Source organism: Magallana gigas, chromosome 7, assembly GCF_963853765.1.
Source record: "Magallana gigas chromosome 7, xbMagGiga1.1, whole genome shotgun sequence".
Lineage (NCBI taxonomy): Eukaryota > Metazoa > Mollusca > Bivalvia > Ostreida > Ostreidae > Magallana > Magallana gigas.
In genome coordinates this window covers 26426497-26445123 of record NC_088859.1, presented here as the reverse complement: position 1 = coordinate 26445123, position 18627 = coordinate 26426497, and the positions used below count along the sequence as shown (strand labels likewise).

The 18627-nt window shown below is 30.4% G+C and overlaps 3 protein-coding genes across 3 annotated transcripts in view; all 3 read right to left on the bottom strand.

Annotated features, from left to right (window-relative positions):
- Positions 1–1872: 1872 nt before the first annotated feature.
- LOC105343244 (glutamic acid-rich protein-like) overlaps positions 1873–18627 on the bottom strand; it is a 33954-nt gene continuing 17199 nt past the window's right edge. The window contains exons 3-4 of the mRNA XM_066067590.1: positions 3262–3413; positions 1873–2212 (exon numbers count right to left, since the gene is read on the bottom strand). Coding sequence (XP_065923662.1) covers positions 1979–2212; positions 3262–3413 — 386 coding nt within the window. The 3' untranslated portion in view covers positions 1873–1978. The remainder of the gene's footprint in view (positions 2213–3261; positions 3414–18627) is intronic.
- LOC105343220 (serine/threonine-protein kinase Nek4) lies at positions 5119–14602 on the bottom strand. Its single transcript, XM_066067591.1, has 9 exons — positions 14295–14602; positions 12005–12268; positions 10697–10800; positions 10208–10304; positions 9536–9643; positions 6630–6770; positions 6090–6536; positions 5815–5854; positions 5119–5276 (listed from the first exon to the last, which is right to left on the bottom strand). The coding sequence occupies exons 1-9, from the start codon at positions 14394–14396 to the stop codon at positions 5134–5136; spliced, it is 1446 nt and encodes a 481-aa protein (XP_065923663.1). The 5' UTR covers positions 14397–14602; the 3' UTR covers positions 5119–5133.
- Positions 15411–18627, bottom strand: part of LOC105343204 (uncharacterized) — a 14235-nt gene continuing 11018 nt past the window's right edge. The window contains exons 10-11 of the mRNA XM_066067588.1: positions 18146–18297; positions 15411–16056 (exon numbers count right to left, since the gene is read on the bottom strand). Of these exons, the coding sequence (XP_065923660.1) occupies positions 15808–16056; positions 18146–18297 (401 nt within the window). The 3' untranslated portion in view covers positions 15411–15807. The remainder of the gene's footprint in view (positions 16057–18145; positions 18298–18627) is intronic.

Below are 18627 nucleotides of genomic sequence, written 5' to 3'. Positions count from 1 at the left end.
TTTGAAATGTATTTGAAATGCAACAAACAAAAAAAACATCACAAAATAGATTTAGCTGAAAAAGTTTAGACTCTTTGGAACCGTTTTTGAAGACCCGTATTTTTCTTCCTCCTTTTTTTTTTTTTTAGATGTATTGGTGATCTTGTGAATTCCAAGGCTTTAAACATAAGTTGACAATATTTTTAGAAATAACTGTTTATTTTTAACATATTTTGACATTTTTGTTATAGCCAAACATGTCATTGGAATATATATATATATATATATATATATATATATATATATATATATATATATATATATATATATATATATTAAAAATCAAACGGTCATTAAGGACAACATAATGTTCAGTTTAGGCGAACTCAATTATTAGACGGGTTTTCTACATTTTCTGAGAAGTTATCTGAGGTAAATTGTAATAAAAAATAATTGCCGAGCAATTACAACCAGAAGCGGGTCTAAACATTTTAAACTTAAATAAATTTCTCACCTTTAGTGACAGAATAAATTTTAATTAAAAAAACCCAGGAAAAATGAAACTACGGGAAAAAAACAACTAGATATCTTTAATCAGTAAAAGTGCAAAGTGCGTTGGAGAGTTAATCAAATGTTTTCACATCAACTTCACTTGACACTTCGTGCGTGTGATAAGGCCGATTGTGGAATCGTTTAATATATAATTCTATTCTAGTACAAAGTAATATCTAAAAGAGGCAATCTCCAAGGTGTTAAATTAACAGAATTGTAAAAAAAAAATTGGTAAGAGAGTTTAAACATGACATATTTATTGATCAACAGTCGTATGCAAAACTAAAAGGAAACAAGGTAAATATATATGAATTTCAACGTAAACGAAATATAACAGTTATTTCAAATGGAATTACTTTAAAGTATTGCATAGACCTAACTCAAAACAAATAAATTTCATATTTAAGACTACATTAAGCTCATTAAGAGTGTGAATTTCACATTTATTTCATCGGAAATAAAAGAAAAAACATTTAAGAGAAATTATTTGGATGAATATTTTTATTTCTCTATTTATAGCTCGGTCACAGAGCTGAATGAATTATAATTGGGGAAAATGTGACCAAGACAATTACAAATGCTAGACTTAGTTATCATCGTTTGAAACTTGTAACATTTCAAATGTAAAATTGAATAAGGCTCTTCTATTCTGAGGGAACTGATATTAAAAAATAAAATAAAAAAAACAACAATATCACATTTGATTCAAGACAATATTTCCCTATATTTATATCATACCAATTACTGGAAGATTATTCACTTGATCCCCTTTTTGTATTATAACAAAATGCTCTGGTTTACATTTTTAGGATTTCTCAAATACATGTATATGGATCCATTTTCTATTATCTTATCTTAATTTAAAAACAGAAAACCTTTTCTGAAAATCTAGAAACTTTGGCAATTTATCATGCACTGTATGTAAAACATGTTTGTAAAACCTTCAAAAGCCTGTGGTGAAGAAAGATAACTCTTGCTGATTGAAGCAATTTTTGTTGCAAACCTATACAGCAAAGTGCTATACAGTGCTTCAATATGTTTTGTAATATGACTTGAAAATGTATATAACATTACATTATATTATTTTCATATACATTTTATATACATTTTATATTTTTTATTTTATGCTGCGATGGTAAAATTTAGCTTTTTTTATCACTATGTCTAGTTTTCTTCATATCGTGATTAGACACTTTATCAATCTTTGAAAAATCTAGCAACGCTTCATTACTTCAATTTTGTTTCATATGAATCGATTGATATTGATGTGATGAAATTCAATATGATTTTAAAAAAAAAGTAATAGCAGGGATATTACAGCTTAAGATGCTATAATGATAAAAACTGTATATATAAAACAACAAAAATGTTCATTTTATAATATTAACTGTATCTACCATCCTCCCGCTGTCAAAGTCGTACCGGTAAAGTAGTATTCGGAATCTTTTTAAACCGCTTTTACTGATACCACAGGCTCAAGAAATGACTCCATCCATTTGTCCCTTAGTCTCGTTAAAATATATCCAAGCAGATTTTGACCCCTCCATGTCTCTTTTTTCAATGCCCTTTTGTCATCTTTTGATAATCCTATGCCCCAAATTCTGTCCATTGGACTAGCTTCCACGAGTATTTTTGGAAAAGTGCTGAATAGATGATTCTTCAATTCTTCGTTTTGTGAAAACTGAAATCAAAGTACTGAAGTACTGTCGGGAGTTGATTTTATTGATTATTTTCAATATTAAAGATTAATTCCAACAAACTGTGTATCAGTTATCGAAATGTTTCTAAAAATTGTACACGTCTGGATCCAAGCAATATTGAACTCTAGTCTCATTCAACCAGACGCTCGGCTGTCTCCGTCAATCTCCGACTACCAAGAGAGACTCTCTGCTTGTCGGAGATTTACGGAGACAGCCGAGCGTCTGGTTGAACGAGACTCTATTACTCTAGCGTAGGAATACATGCAACTACAAAAAACAATTGAATTGTTCATACTATATAAAATCTGAATATTTTCAAGGTATTTATAGATACTTTTCTTTAGAAAAACAATGGTACACCGAATTTATCTATTATTTTCAAGATCTACGTCTTGTCAGCGGTGATGATTTGTGCTTAGGTCCAAACACTGTTTCACTTTCGGTTTGCCAGAGTAACTGCATAGGAGAGTTGATTAAAATCAACTCCCAAAAAGCAATGAAATATATCTTTTTGAGATATTGTAAATATATACATGTATTTAACATTTAAAAAAAAAAATTATTTATTAGAAAATCTGGTATCAGCTATAAAAGAATTAAGAGTGTTAATTACAAAGTTATTAATCGGAAATAAAAGAGAACATGGTTAAGAGAAATTGAATATGAAACAGAAAAGAAAATTATAACTTAAATAAAGAAGTGGATTTTTTTAGTATTTCAATTGTAGATGATCATTCCTTATATGCCGATACATGAAAGTTTATTTTTTCAACCAACCAACAAAAACTGTGCATTGTTTCCAGCCATTTTATTATCAGGTATATATCTATCAAGGGCGGCAGATCACTGATTTTAGCATTAAGCAAACTGTTGGTCACAGTAACTTCGGTTATTACGCCCTTTCAGGAAAGTAAAGCATTCTTGTTATGTGCAATATGAGGTTAACGATTAACCGAATTCCTGAAAACATCGAAACTCTTTAAAACCAAATTCCGATTTGAACATTGATATATGTATTAATGTATAATACCTTTGCCATATTTCCAGTTTCAACAATCTCTTGACGTACGCCATACCATAGTTCTTGGTTAAAGTTCTGGACACATCTTCCTTGTTGCTTAATTTCTTGAGGTTCGTGTAATGCCATGATGATTTCCGCTCTCATCTTATCACCCATTAATACTGTAAAGTACATTGAGGTTAATGAAATTTCAGCTGATACCCCCTCTTAGTTTTATTATGTCAATAAAATACTAAGGACATATTACAACAAATACCAGTTTTTATAAAAATCTTGATTTTCATAAAGCTTTTATCGAAAATCAAATTGTTACTGTTGAAAAAAAGTAATCACGAAAGTAATTTTTTAATTACCATCTTCAATCTGATATAATCTATAACAATACTTGATGCGATTATTTCGTTTATTTAAAAGTCTGGCGACAAAAAATTTCATTCTATTAATAAGTGTTAAAAAAAAAATACACCTTAAATCAGAGGGATGATTACTGACATCATTTTTTCCTTTGTATTCTATAGGTGTGTTTTGTCAACAGATTCCAAAGATATACCTCGTAAGAAATTCTTGATTAAGCAAGATTAAGAAGTGAGATTCATTAAATAGAGTGTTTTTCCTGAATAGTGTTTATATATTTAGAATCAACTTTTCTCTAGCATTAGATTACAAGATATTTGCATCATGTATCCTTTTCTACTTTTTATTTGTTGAGACAATGTTTTAAATAATTGTGAAAGACTAACCAAATGCTTAAAAAGTGAATATAACCCACCAATGATAATTAAAATACAGTTTTCTATCATTGAGTTGAACTGAGTCTTTTACGCACAAAGAGGACAGTCGGTCTAACAAAGATTAATACCGAATGTTAGCATGTAACTTTTATCAACTTGGTTAGCTGATAACAAAATTAAAGTTTCCTGGCCAATAAAAGATTTCCATATATTTTAAGTGCCTACAGCAGGATTAATATTTGAACCAGTAACCATTTGGTGACCAGCTAAATCCATATAAACAACAGTGAACAAGATCAACACCAAAAATTAAGAAAAAAAATTACTTGACAAGTTTTTTTTAACAATTATAAGAAAATAAGTGCCCATCAATAGGATTAATACTTTTTTTAATTATGTGGTCTGATCTTGAAACATGGACAAAATTTAAATGACATTTACCTGCTTTCTGGTGCATCATATATTGCATTGCAGAATTGTAAGTTATTCCATCAACTACGAATGTACATGGGAACCATTGACTGAAGACGGAATCAAATTCCCAAAAATAAATAAAGTTGTGAATTTCCTTAGATAAATCTTCGGCAAGAGATTCGTTAGTCCTAGGTTTGCTCTCTCTGTTGGTAGAAGAGATAATAAAATACCAATTCAAGAAGCCCTTGGATCAAATCGCGCACCTGAGTATCAGTTATTGTATTGCCTTTTAAGATAATCTTACATCAATTTCTGAATTCTAGAGGTTGGGTAGAATCGGGTGCATAGTTGAAAAAAAAGATTCTACATTGTTTAGAAGTATGTCAATCAGGTTCTTGCACAGAAATGAAAACTTTTTAACAATCATCCGTTTTATGACATTTTTATATAGCACAATCTGTTATTGCTGTTAAAGTGGTATGGGGCATATGTCGATATTAATGTGGATTAAAGAACATTATAATTAAAATACTTCTTCCTTAAGTAATCAAATAGGAAACATTTTAAAACATCTACAAGCAATGATTCATGATACTAGACTTGAACATCACAACCGATATGGTATCTATCCAAAACAGTTCTTGTTTTGTTAGGAACTAAAAAAAGAAATGATCGAATACCAAAAAATCCTTATGTAATAGTTCGATGCATGTTAGAGACCTGTAAGTTTTCTATATTATTTCATTACAATATAAAATATAAAACTATAAAAAATAGTTTTCATAATCGTAAAAAAAGTAAATACATTAAATATAAAACAAATTAAGATTTGCCTTTTTATTTTCTCTAATGCATCCGGTTGGTCCATTCTTGCAGAATCTGGAAACAACAGATAAAACATTCTTATGAACTATATATCCAGTTTTAGGGAAATGTTTTTGTCTATCATTCAGATGAATATTGATGAATCAGATTATACATCGGAAAATCTTAGCAACAATCTAAATTTGACATTTTCATTTGGGCAATCTTGAAATTAGAGGTCGTAAGCAACTTATGAAATACTCGTAATCAGTTATCAAACATGTAATGTCATTTTTGATGATTTCATTTTGTCAGATTCAACTGAAGTCATAATTTTCTTATGTTCACAAAATGGACATTCTTATGACAAAAAAGATTTGGATAGTTAAATTTAGTTATTGCATTATGATTAAAATAGAATAACTTTTAAACAACTTCTTTTCTGTTCATGCAACCTACAAATTTAGATTAATGTTTTGCAATAAACTATAACAATGTAAACTTTACTTTGATATATTTATAGAACTGGCTGTGAACTCATGTCTGACATGTTTGTAAATTATGGGGAAAGAATGCATTTTAAAAAAACCAAGCAAATTTCAAGTAAGTTTACCTTGGATTTTTGTGCGTGTGTCATTATCACTATCAGATCTCTGTAAGTAAATTCATGTTAAATGTAATACTACACCTAAATTCATTGAAGAATGTGGTTTCTTTATATAAAGAAATAATTGAATTAATTGTATTGATTTAAGCATATATAATTAAAGGATATGATTCTTATTCCAAAGTTTTAGTTAACATTTTTTTTACATTTCAATGTCTTGATTGTATTCCAATGAAAATGAAGTGTTTTAAAGTTATTTTCGTTAATGATACCTTTATTACCTTTGATTTCAGAAACATTAGTGCTCGATCACGTAAGTCCTTGATAAGCTTAAGAGGCTTGGGTAATTGTTGAACATCAGCTTGAGGATCAACATCCAAAGTTTGTTTTGCATCCTTTAGATACTCTTTATTCTCGGTATCTGAAGCACCATCGTCAGAGGATTTAGAATTTGAGGTACTACCCTCAGAATATTCTGTCTGTGAATAGCTGGTTACAGTTCTAGAAGCACCGAGTTCAGGAGAAAGAACACTGTAATTATAGTACACTACGCCCCCTTCTTCAATCACTACTTTCCTCAATGTCTTATCTGCATCATCATCAGCCGATGTCAAACATTGACCATATTCAGCTAGGTTTTCTACATCAGGTGTCATTTCATTGTGAAATTTTTCTTTGGGGAAATCCATTGGATTGTTGAAGCTAAGAGCATCTCGTCCTTCGGACTTCTTACATTAAAAAAAATCCCAAAATTTCACTATACTTTTTTATTTCGATGTTTTAATTGAAAACAATCAGCATTTATCGATGCGATGTCTTACTTTTAGGGCTCTTTGATTCTTAAAGACAACATCTTGCAGCAGCTCCGTTGCCGAGGGCCTTTCGTCTGGATTCCGACATATCATTCTCTCTATGATCTCGATTAGCTGTGAACTGTATTCATCGTTTGGCATTGGGGGCATCTGCGATCAAAAGTTATATGTGAAGCATTTCTAATAAAAACAAACTTAAAAATTTTAATCCATATGCGATAGAATTTACTTAAACAGGTCATAACAATTTTTTATTTTTTTGGGGGGGGGGGGGGGGGGAAGGTGTACATTAATTTGGCTTCATATAAAACATAAATGTTTTTTTTCATAATTCACAGTGTGAAGCAAGATAATTATGGTAATATTCGTGTGAGTATCGCAATGCCTAATTATACCCTATCGTAATTAATAATTACTTTCTCTACGTTCACATTGCGATCACCTTAAGCTTCACATTGCGATCACCTTAAGCTTTTGGGTTCCAAGAACGATGTCCCAATAAACAGCCATCATTTTCTCAATTTAAATTTAACACCAATTTAAAAAGTTCACTGGGATATGGAGGGCTTCTCAGTACATTTGATCACGTGCAAACCAACTTCATATCCCCGTGAACTTTTTAAAATTACTGTTTATAACTTATATTTACGTTTGAAATAGACAAATCGTTCAGAACTGTTAACTGTTAAAATTACCGATATTTTATGTCTACAATTATCCAAGCGACAAACGATAAGCGTGTGCTATGATCATTGTGACGTCACGAAAAGAAAAGTTCATACAGAATTGAACGTTTTCGCTATTCTATAGGTTCATATAAGAAAACATATTTGCAAATGTAAATATAAGTAAAATACTCTTTTGGGGAATTATGGTTTATCTGTAACTGTTTTAAAAATCATACATTCTTTATCATTTTTCAAATGTGTCATCTTCAGAGAAGGCACGTTTATTCTTTTAAATTTGTAATATGTTACTAAATGATTGTTTCCCTGGTTGAAATTGCAATTCTTGATAAGAAAACAATGTTAAAAAATAAAATACTCCAATGACATCTTACCAGATATCGCTAACGGAGGTTGTCAATTAATTGAAGGAATTCAACCATGTCGCTACCTGATGCTCACAAGTTTAATATCTATAAGCGTATTTAAAGGGACTTGGACACGATTTGTGATAAAAAAAAATAATTATTTTTTATGTATAAAATGGTTTACTGGTGCATTTTAAATGATTGACCTAAATATTGAATGTTAAAGTCAAGTTAAGAGCGAGATACAGAGGTAAGAATTGGTTGTAATGTAAACAAAGCTCGAGTCTTATAGTTGTTTACAAATAATGTAATGTAGAGAATTACCATTTCTTAGACAAAATGACATGTAAAAACAATTTAAACTAATTCAGTATCTTCATAAATACTATTATCAACAAAAAAAGATACATTTGATTGAAACTTACACCAATAAAACATATCTGTAAAAATGACAATATTCGAGCTTTGTTTACAAAACAAAGAATCACGAACTCTGTAACTTGCTTATAACTTGATATTTGAATTTCAAATTTTGACGTAGCATTATAAACTTCTATTTTTATCAGCATAAACATTTAAAAAGAAAAAATAAAATTTGAAAATTTTAAGTCAAATCGTGTCCAAGTCCCTTTAAAGGATTACAAGCGAACGATTAACCGGAAAGTTGAGTGCAATCATTTAAGAAAGCACACTTTGAGTAACAAATATTTTTTGTTGAAACATGATATGAGCCATGCCTAACAAACGTACGAAAAAGGAAATATATTTAAAGGGGCATGGTCACGAATTTTGGACAAAAATTATTTCCCCGATTTTAATGTTTACAGTGCTTTTAACATGCAACCAAAATTTAAGGTCAAGATCTAGTAAATGATTCCAGAATGTCTTTTGGTGCTAGAACCATTATGACGTCATACTTGATTTAATGAGTTTTTTCCTGCATTTTACGTCTTTAAAGGAATTATGTAGAAAATAAACAATATTTTGACATTCTATAGTTAATCACGGGAAAAGTAATTCCGGTACCTATATTTAATTTGACATCATTTTAAAAAGGTGGTCAAGAGCTTTTTTAATGCCGTTTTTGGAGTGAATGTAGGCATTCTAGATATAGTTCATTAGTCAAAAAAGGACAAAAGTCCAAGATTTATTTCTTTTATTCCTCATATTTATATTTCATAGAAAATGGTTGTTTAAAACACGATTTTTCATTGTGTTTGCCAAAAATTTAAGCCCCGGTACACCCTATGAAACAAAGATATTGTTATAAAGCATCATTAAAAGAATTTACATCTTGAATTTCATAAACCTGTAGGCACCTTTCATTTACTGGATCTTGACCTGAAGTGACATTCGTTGATTTATAAGAGAGTAACAGAGCTTACAATTCTTCGCTATGTAAACAAAGCTTTGTTTACATTTTAAATGTTGAAGTTAAAATTACAGTTTTAGACCTAAAATGAATGTGTTAAACGTTAGGAACTGTTTCTTTATGCTTAAAATGAATAAGATGATAGACAAATCAGTTTGAAAAATATTTTTTACTGGTATATTGAACCTATGTAAACAAAAACAGGGCACGAGCCTTGTTTACACGACAAAGAATTGTGAGCTCAGTATTTTGCTTATAACTCTACGATTGACTCTCAAATTTCATTTGATCATTTGAACTACATTTCTAAAGCATTATAAATAATAAAAACAGAAAAATAGAATTTGAATTTTACCAAAATCGTGACCATGCACCTTTAAACAATCAATTGACTCATTGTGCTTTCCAGATTAAAAAAAAGAATATAAGACTTCACCCACTCTCTGACTGCAAACATGACGTATACTAAATAATAGCACCGTCCACGAGTTTTACATCTATAGACCTCACCTGACCATGGACAATTTCAAATATCAGTTGGTGCATTCTATGGGCGTTAAACGGTCGTTTTAATGTAGTCATTTCATACACGCATACTCCCATCGCCCAAATGTCACTCTGTAAGAAAAAACAAACAGTGTTTGACATTTAGAAAATACATGTAAATTACCTTCTAACACAAAATAAGAGTTGGCAACATCAGAAACTGTTATATATCGGCCAAAATAAACTTGCAGATAGATAAATTCAAGGAAAACGATTTTTAACCAGTATATATAACATGTTTGTTTAACTAAATACTGTTACCGATTTGTTATGTAATTTTTCACGATTTGTGTATAGATTGATAATAAGTCATCATAATGAAACAATGTCAATCGAATTATTTATCTTTAAAAAAACGACTCCATGTTCTCAATCATATTATTAATTAACAGTCTTACAATAATACTGTATACAGTAAAATGTTCGCTTTTGATTTATTTTCGCCCCTATGCCCTCGTTGTCAGCGGGCGAATTTAAGACTATGCAAATTCCAATGTCTCAAATTATCCCTCTTAAAACACAACTTTGTCTGGGCATATTCAAGACAGGACAAAATTACATGCAAAAGAGGAAGGACGAAAACAACCCTCTATACAGTAGCTCTATTAAATAATGCCAGATATACCACCTGCTTACCTTAGAGTCGTATGCTTTGCAAGCAAGGATTTCAGGACTCATGTAGTATGGACTACCACAAAAAGTAAGAGCTTTCTGAATGGAACTTTCTAACACTCTGCAAGCAATAATCATAAAAATCTTAGATAATTGAGGATTTGAATAAATGTTATATACCTTTATCATAATATTGTTTCATCAAAAGAAATAATATGCTAACTTTGCAATTTTCATTCCCGTTTAATTTTGAAAACTTTGTTTATCTGAATTTACGTATCTAGAATATTCAAAGCATCACGAAATGATATGTTCATAATGACTGTAATTGTTGTTGATCAATTTTTCAATTCTAAAACCTCTGAAACTGCATCAAAAATACAATGGAGATCAGAATTATAAGTACAGTATTTACTTCCACAGATTCTTATTTAGCATAATCTCCCCAAAATACTAATCAAAACAGTGTTTTTAATTAGATGCAATCATTTATTCAAACTTTGGTAAACATACTTTGCCAGGCCAAGATCTCCCAGCTTTGCCGTCATTTCTGTACCGGTCAAGAATATATTCTGAGTCTTTATATCTCGATGAAGGACATTTCTTTCATGCAAATACTAGATCATAAAAAAAGATTATATTGTAACAACAATTGTAGCGTGACAATTACGTTTATTTAGAGTGGTTGCTCCGAATTGACTAATTGGCAGTTCAGGTTTGGCTCAGTAAACAAGAGACCTTTTGATCACATCCCACACCTCAAATGCAATTTTATAGTTTTCTATTGTAAATTTACCTTTACAAATAAAAAGCCATTAGAATCTAAAATATGTACACGTTTTAGTACATGTATTACAATAAAACACCTGCGTTGTAATATCGCAAACTTAAATATTGTAAATCTTTGTAGAATTTTCCAAATATATTGCCGAATATTTAACACAGCCTAGGTTCAAAACCTTATGCTAGGAGGTCGGATGAGAATCTTCAAGTTGCATCAGTATGCTTGCATAGAAATGGCAAAGACTACAGTATTGTAGAGGAAGATTCTTTTAGAATATTAAAATGCCTTCTATATATGCCTTTTATATTTTCAAGTTAAGTGTTAAACATTTAACCTCCCTCTCTTGTAGAAAAGAATACTACTTTAAAGCTATTAAATTTAAAATCCACAATATACCCTATTCTTTTCATAATTAAACTCTAAATTGTAATGTTGAGTTCTTTAGGAATTTTGAAGTTGTTCTTCCAATTAACTTTAATTTTAATCTGTTTCTTCGTTCTGGGTCCAGCATTTTCTTAGAGGTTTGTAAAGTTTGAATAATCAAGATGCTATAAACTGGTTATAGGCTTGCAATTTATATCTAGGGTTGTAGTTGTTTAAAAGAGATTTTATTTAATGATATGTTTAATTCATTTGTAAAAATTACACCTCTCCTGTGGTTCCACTTTTAGTAAGGATCACAGTCGATCACCAAGAAAAAATGTATTCAGAGTTTGAGTTTAGAGCCTACGCTGAGCTAAACAACCAATTACTTAATAGAAATAATTTTCTCATTTCGATGTTTCACCAATGACTGTCAAAATACACTTTACCATATCATATCATTGGCTTTTTTATTCTACAGCTAGTAGTTACTATACAAGAAAGGCAACATAGTATTTACTAGCATCTTAAATCTCATTAATAACATAGATTACTCTATAACACTTTGTGTTGCTATACGTTTACATTACATGATGGAATGAATGTCAAAACTAAATGAGTTAACGAAAAAGAGATTGAAAGAGAGAGTTGATTTATTATGCCAGTAAACTTACCTCCAAAGCACTGCATATCTGTCGAAACCATTCCACAATTCGTTGTTCTTCTAGGGATTTTCCTTTCCTCGACTTTAGATACTGTTCTAAATCTCCATGATCACAGAACTCTGTCACTATGCACAGTGTCTCTTTTTCTTGGAATGTCGTCACAGCGTGAAGAATATACTGGTGCTGTAGAGTGGTCAACAAATTGGCCTCTTTTTCTGCTAAATCACGCTCTTCCCATAATAGTTCTTTAAGGTCTATTACTTTCATGGCATACTAAAATATCAATAATGTCTGACTTCATTATTCTAAAATATTTTATTTTTCTGTTTTTCGAAACTAATTTTAAAAGTTGTTGATTGTTTCTAAAGAAAACTCAATTTCTTTAATAGTATAGATTCCTTATTTTACGCGAGTACTTAATTCCGCAATTCATCGGTTTCCCATCAAATCGCGAGAACATAAAATCGCGAATGTCGAAATTTTATCATAGTTTCATGTAGTTTACATATATTTGAAAATTAAAAGCGAGATTATAAAATTCGCGAGACGGGCTTCTCGCGGTTTTACGCGGATATATTTTCCTTGCGTTTAAGTAAGAATTTACAGTATCGAAGGTGATATAGTCATTATATACAGTGTATCATACATTAAAGGCGTATATATAACTTGATTGTTGAAAAGAGAACGACAATATGGAACAGGTTGTCACATGGCTTTACCAGGGTACGTTACGTGTCATAGACAAGCCAGTAGCCACCATTTGGTTGCATAATCGATTTTTGTTTTAGATTAAATGATTAAATTCATCAGGGTATGTTTGACAGGGACGTAAGTTAGATGAGTAGTTGCTTGGTCGAATGATTATTCAATTAACACCCCACATTCGGAAAGACCCATACAGTCATTAACACAACACCTTGGACAATTCATCGGAAATCTAGGACAAGTAGAGTGCAACCATGTAACAATCAAATAAGATTCTTTCCTCTTCTTTTGGGAACTTATATTATATTTGCCAGGAAATTTATTATCATGTTGACATCTTATTTACCGTATATTGAAATATCAATAGTATAAATTTTAAAGAAATTAAAAAAAATATTCTTATCAAACTGTTGTTCATCGATAAAAAGCAATATGTGAGGTTTTGCTGAGGTTTTTATGTTATTTTGTCAGCATATTGTGTATATACACATTTACAGAACACTGCATTTTGACTAGTTAGAACCTTGCATATGCAGACTTTACATGAAGATTTCAAAATTGTACAAAAATATAAAAGGGTGTAATTGTTGTCCACTCTACAGCCATTTGTTAAGAAAAAAGGTTGAATCTTGTTCACTTAAGTTTGGTTTTTCATTTTGAGTTTGCAGCTGTGCAGTTCTAACTGATTAAAAAACTTTTCTGTACATGTGTGCAAAATTTACATACAAAAAAGATATAAAAACTCATATCTATTGCTTTATTATCGTCGAACAATTGTTTTGGTCAGTTTTAAGCATGAACAAGCCAATGAGTGTAATGTCTTCTATTTCAGTCCACAATTGTACAAGATGGCAGGACATCCCACCTTTAATCACAGCCCAATAGGCTCTTGAAGATTTTATTTCATTCAGGCCATGTTCACAAAAGCGTTTGTAATGGTATTACCATCATTCACGTTTCACTAAAATAATAATAGAATTTAATATTTTGAATGTCGAACATACATTTCAATGAAATCTGCCCACGTAATTATTGATATTTGTTTTAAAATAAATATGCTGAAAGCAAATATCAATTTTTGAGTAAAAAAAAATATCATGTTCACTTGTATAGCTGACAAAAGTATTAAAAAAACCCCATAATTTATACTAATCAAACCATAATCAAACCTTTCCTCATATGCAATGTCAATATTTTTCTGTTTATTCATTGCGTTTATTTTTTTTTAAATTTAAATGTATTTTTGAACGGTATATTTTCATATATAACTTATAATCGTATGTGTATCAGGTTTAATCTCTCTCAGATCAATTTTATCGTACATATGATTGTTTATTGTGTTCGCAAATAAACCCGATAACATTCGCTGATAAGAATCCAAAACATTACATTGAATAAAACAATAACTCCTTGCTTTGTATTTACGTCTTACTTTTTTTAGCCCCATCTTAAAAGAAGCAAAGACGTTTTACAAATACACGCTAAACCTTTAAACCATGTACATGTTGAGAAGAATATAAGTTTATGTACATTTATGCTTTCTTGTTATCATTTGACTTTTTTTTTTATAAATATCGTGCTGGAATTAGTTTACCTTTTTATCTTGTTCTTCCTTGTCATGGCATAAGAATACTTTGCCGAATGCCCCTTCTCCTAAAAGTTTTCCACGTTCAAAATGATTTTCTTCGGATACCATCTTCTTTCTTTTTAGAAACTGTACTGTTTCATCATCTAGACTTCATTACGACAGAAATAAGGAATTCTTTTTCTGTGAGTATATATCTTTAGAAGCCGAAGCAAAGCTGTGATACCCAGAGTCACTTGATATTTTCTAATAGATACTTTACATATGAAAAAAAAAATCAAATCAAAACAAAAACGCAAATACCTAAATACTCAACACGCCGCCATCTTGAAGGGGAGTTTTTTTTTATCAAAGTATTTATAGTAGACAGATTAGAACTTATCATCATTCAATATGGAACATTGTTCAAATTGGCGCTAGTAATAACATCGTCAATAATTTGAGATAACCTGATAATCACTTGTTGTTATGATGAATATTTTTTGTGAAATAAATAATAACATAACGTATGTTTGAAAATACGTTCGATATTTTATACGTGTGCTTTTCCAAATTTTCGGATTTCTACTGAACTTTTGCTCTTCTTACTTTGTACATCCTACAGTTGCGAGCAACATTGGTGTAAATATGTAAAGGTTAATATGTAAAATAAATGTTGTTATCGAAACCTTTACAAGCCATAAAAACAACAAAGAATGCACTTGTGATCATTGACAATATTTACTTCTTGAATAATGTTGACTTTAACTCTATTCAAATTTTTGTCCTTAAATAGTTTTCCACAAAATGAATTTTAATATGATAAAGTTAATAAAGTTTGGTCTTAATTATATTTATTCCACATGGAAATTAATTCAATGTATATATTACTAACATATATTTGCAACATTCACATATATTTTATCCCTCCTTTTTTTTTTTTTTACATATTTAAAAGTGGACACTTATCTAAAAACGAAAACGTTTAGAATAATTATTGCATTACGACCATAGTAATACATGAAGGGTTTGATTGTTGTTCTTGGTATAAATCTAAGGGGGGTTTCATTTAATATGTTTCACCTTTGTTCATTTATTCTATGTACAACAGATAACTCTTTGTAAAAAAGTAACAAGTGGAAACAGTTAAGTTTCCTGGATACGAACAGTATCCAAAGTTTGGTTTATTGCACTCAGTTTTATTTTACATGACATACATGCAATTAACATTTTGAAACCATTCAAAGATGTTTCACTCTCAATACTTTATTATAAGCACAAATTATTTCTACAGGAAATAATCCCACATTATACATTCATCTACATAAAGTAAAGAAATGAGTAAGAAAAATACAAACTGCAGATACATGTACTTGGTTTTGGAAATAAGGTTATTATTCATTCGCCCAATTGACCAATTTAACCATTATCAGGTTGATCTTTTTAAAAAAGTGAAATCAAAATTTTTATGTACACAGTGTGAATTTTCGAATATCCAATCAACACATCCTTCCAACCAGAAATCACTTTAAAATAAGGTATGTCATTCACTTTCTTGTACTAGACCCTTCTCTGTGTCCACAGGTTTAAGAAAAGGTTCCATCAAATTGTCCCTCACTTTGGTCAAAATCTGTCCCAGGAGATTTTGCCCCCTCCATGTCTCTTTATTCCATGCCCTTTTATCTTTCTCTGATAGTCCTATGCCCCATATTCTGTCTATCGGACTAGCCTCCACCAGTGTTTTTGGATACGTACTAAATAACTCATCCCTTAGTTTTTCATTCTGCGAAAACTAAATAATAACAGATTTAAACTTCAATTAAAATACTCTTTTCTGTTTTAGTAAACATTTAAACATATATTGGACAATTAATTATGTTTGTGGTCATTCATTGTCTCTTAATTTTCTCCCTCTTGAAGTACTAGTATATCAACAGACAAGAGTGGAGACATTCTGATCAACCACGTCGGCTCTGCAAGACGGGTTTTAAGAAACCTACATATTTAAGAGTTTGAAGAGAGGCAGATGCAGTTTAGACCATCACTTGTTACTTGCAAAAGACTGAAACTGGCAAACACAAGCAAAAATACTACAGATCTCGAGAAACGCTTTAACTTAATAGTACTTGCAAGCAAACAGCGTGGAAAAGACATAATTTCAATTGAAATTTGGAAAATGCTTCCCAGCTCTCAAAGAACTCTAAAGTGAAATGATAACAGATCAATTAAAGAAGAATGGTACAAACCAAACATGCTACATGTATTACATCTGAATGCAAACCGTCAATCAAAACAAGAAAACGAAATCACAAAGAGTGGATCGTTCTAAAGATAATAAAAGATGAAAAGATACTTAAAGAAACCTTAAACAACAACAAGCAACAACATTTGAACAAATACATGTAGCTTCAGAGGCTAAGTACACGTAGAGCAAACAAAGATTTTTTTAAATTTTGCCATCCAATTTTTTTTTATTGTATTCCTTAACAAATATCTCTCTTTTGAACTGGATCGAATTTTACATCATAACAATGCTTTGAATCACATTTTAATAGAATAATAATACTCTGTTACGCGAAAAAAACCAACTCATGATTATTATTTGAGAAATAAAATACGAGTTTTCGTGAATGTTGCAGAATTACCTCCGAGGTCGAGAAATGTTGTTTTGAAATATAAAAGCCGAGGCGTTAGCCGAGGCTTTTATATTTCAAACAACATTTCGAGACCGAGGAGGTTATCCTGCAACATTCACGATAACAAGAACTTTATTTCTATTCTACTAACAGCCCAGCATTTCTACAGATCGTTTCTCCTATACAAAGACGGCTGTTCCGAGTAACCCCAATGGTTTTGTTAGTAATGTTAACATGTGTGTCGATCAAAGCCGCGGCATCTCTTTGATCTCAGCAATAACTGAGGTAGAATCTTATTTTAATCGTGCAATTGCTGAAAACTATACAAATAAAAATAATAAGGAATCTGTCTTTGAATATCATGAGGTAATAATTTCGGCCGGGGCGTGATCAAATATATCATAAAGCCATTCGGGCTTTATTGGATTGATCACGACCCAACCATAATTAACACCTCAAAATACTCAAAGAACGATTTCTTGTTCCTGAAATAAATATTTTAACCAAAACTAATATTGCATATCCCGAATTTCTCCTAATTTTTTTAAAATTTGAAGATATTTTGATTGTTTTTCATGCTTCCAATATTGAAATATTTCTGATTTTTACACACATGTATTATAAAGAATTTATATCAAAATATACATTGACAGAAGAGCTATAATATATTGATCATCTAGTATGAGGCAAAATCCGGTTTTGGTGATTTATTTTACACACAAATCTGTTTATCATATGAGCGCTAAAAAGCTAATGAAAATGTGTAATTTAATAGGAAAAATTTATTCTAAAAACATCTCCTGCAATCCAAGTATCTTATCATTAGATCACATTACTGATTAGTTAAAATTCCAGCATTAATGATATTGCTTTATAATGCTTAATTAACTCATAAATCTAGAGCAAGTCTAAATTACAAAAACATGTGATATTTGTCTATATCAGTGTTCAACCAAAAGTATAGCCTTTGTATCATGTAGATTCTGATATCTGACTTAGCCAAGTGGTAATAGTAAGAAAGAAATTAACTTATGATCTTTTATTTTCCTTTCATCTTGATTTAATGAACATTTATTCCAACGTACTTTTTGATATTTTGACAAGTCGAAAACAAGACATGAGTACTTCCTTGTTTTTATTTTGGGTGTGCGTCATAAACGTAAAGCATATATTAAGATTTGTTTTATATCCTTTATAACGATATGATACATAACAGTCCATCAAGGACAAATTCAATTAAAATACCTTTGCTATATTTCCTTTTTCCACAATATCCAGACAATAGTTTTCCCATAAATCTTTGTTAAAGTTCTTGATATGCCTCCCTATTTTCTTTATTTCTTCAGGTTCATTGAGTGCCAAGATGATTTCTGCACTCTCTTTATCATCCATTAACACTGTTAAAAGGACAATACCCACATGGTCAGCTAAACAAAAATATGACCTTGCAAAAGGAATATTGGTTTGGTTAAGAACAGAAACATATACCTGAGTTAAGTTCGGGTATACACAGGAAAATTTAAGAATATTTACATTTTTCAACTGTCTGTGATAACATTACAAATCAATTTTAGGCATATAATGTGGTTTCATTAATATTCAAGGGTATCAATTTTCGTAAATCACAGTTTCAAGGATACGTAAATTCGTGGCCAATGAGCCTATCAATACAAAATGTTAAGAGATATTGCACTTCAATGAACATTAAATTTCGTGGATCAACTTAA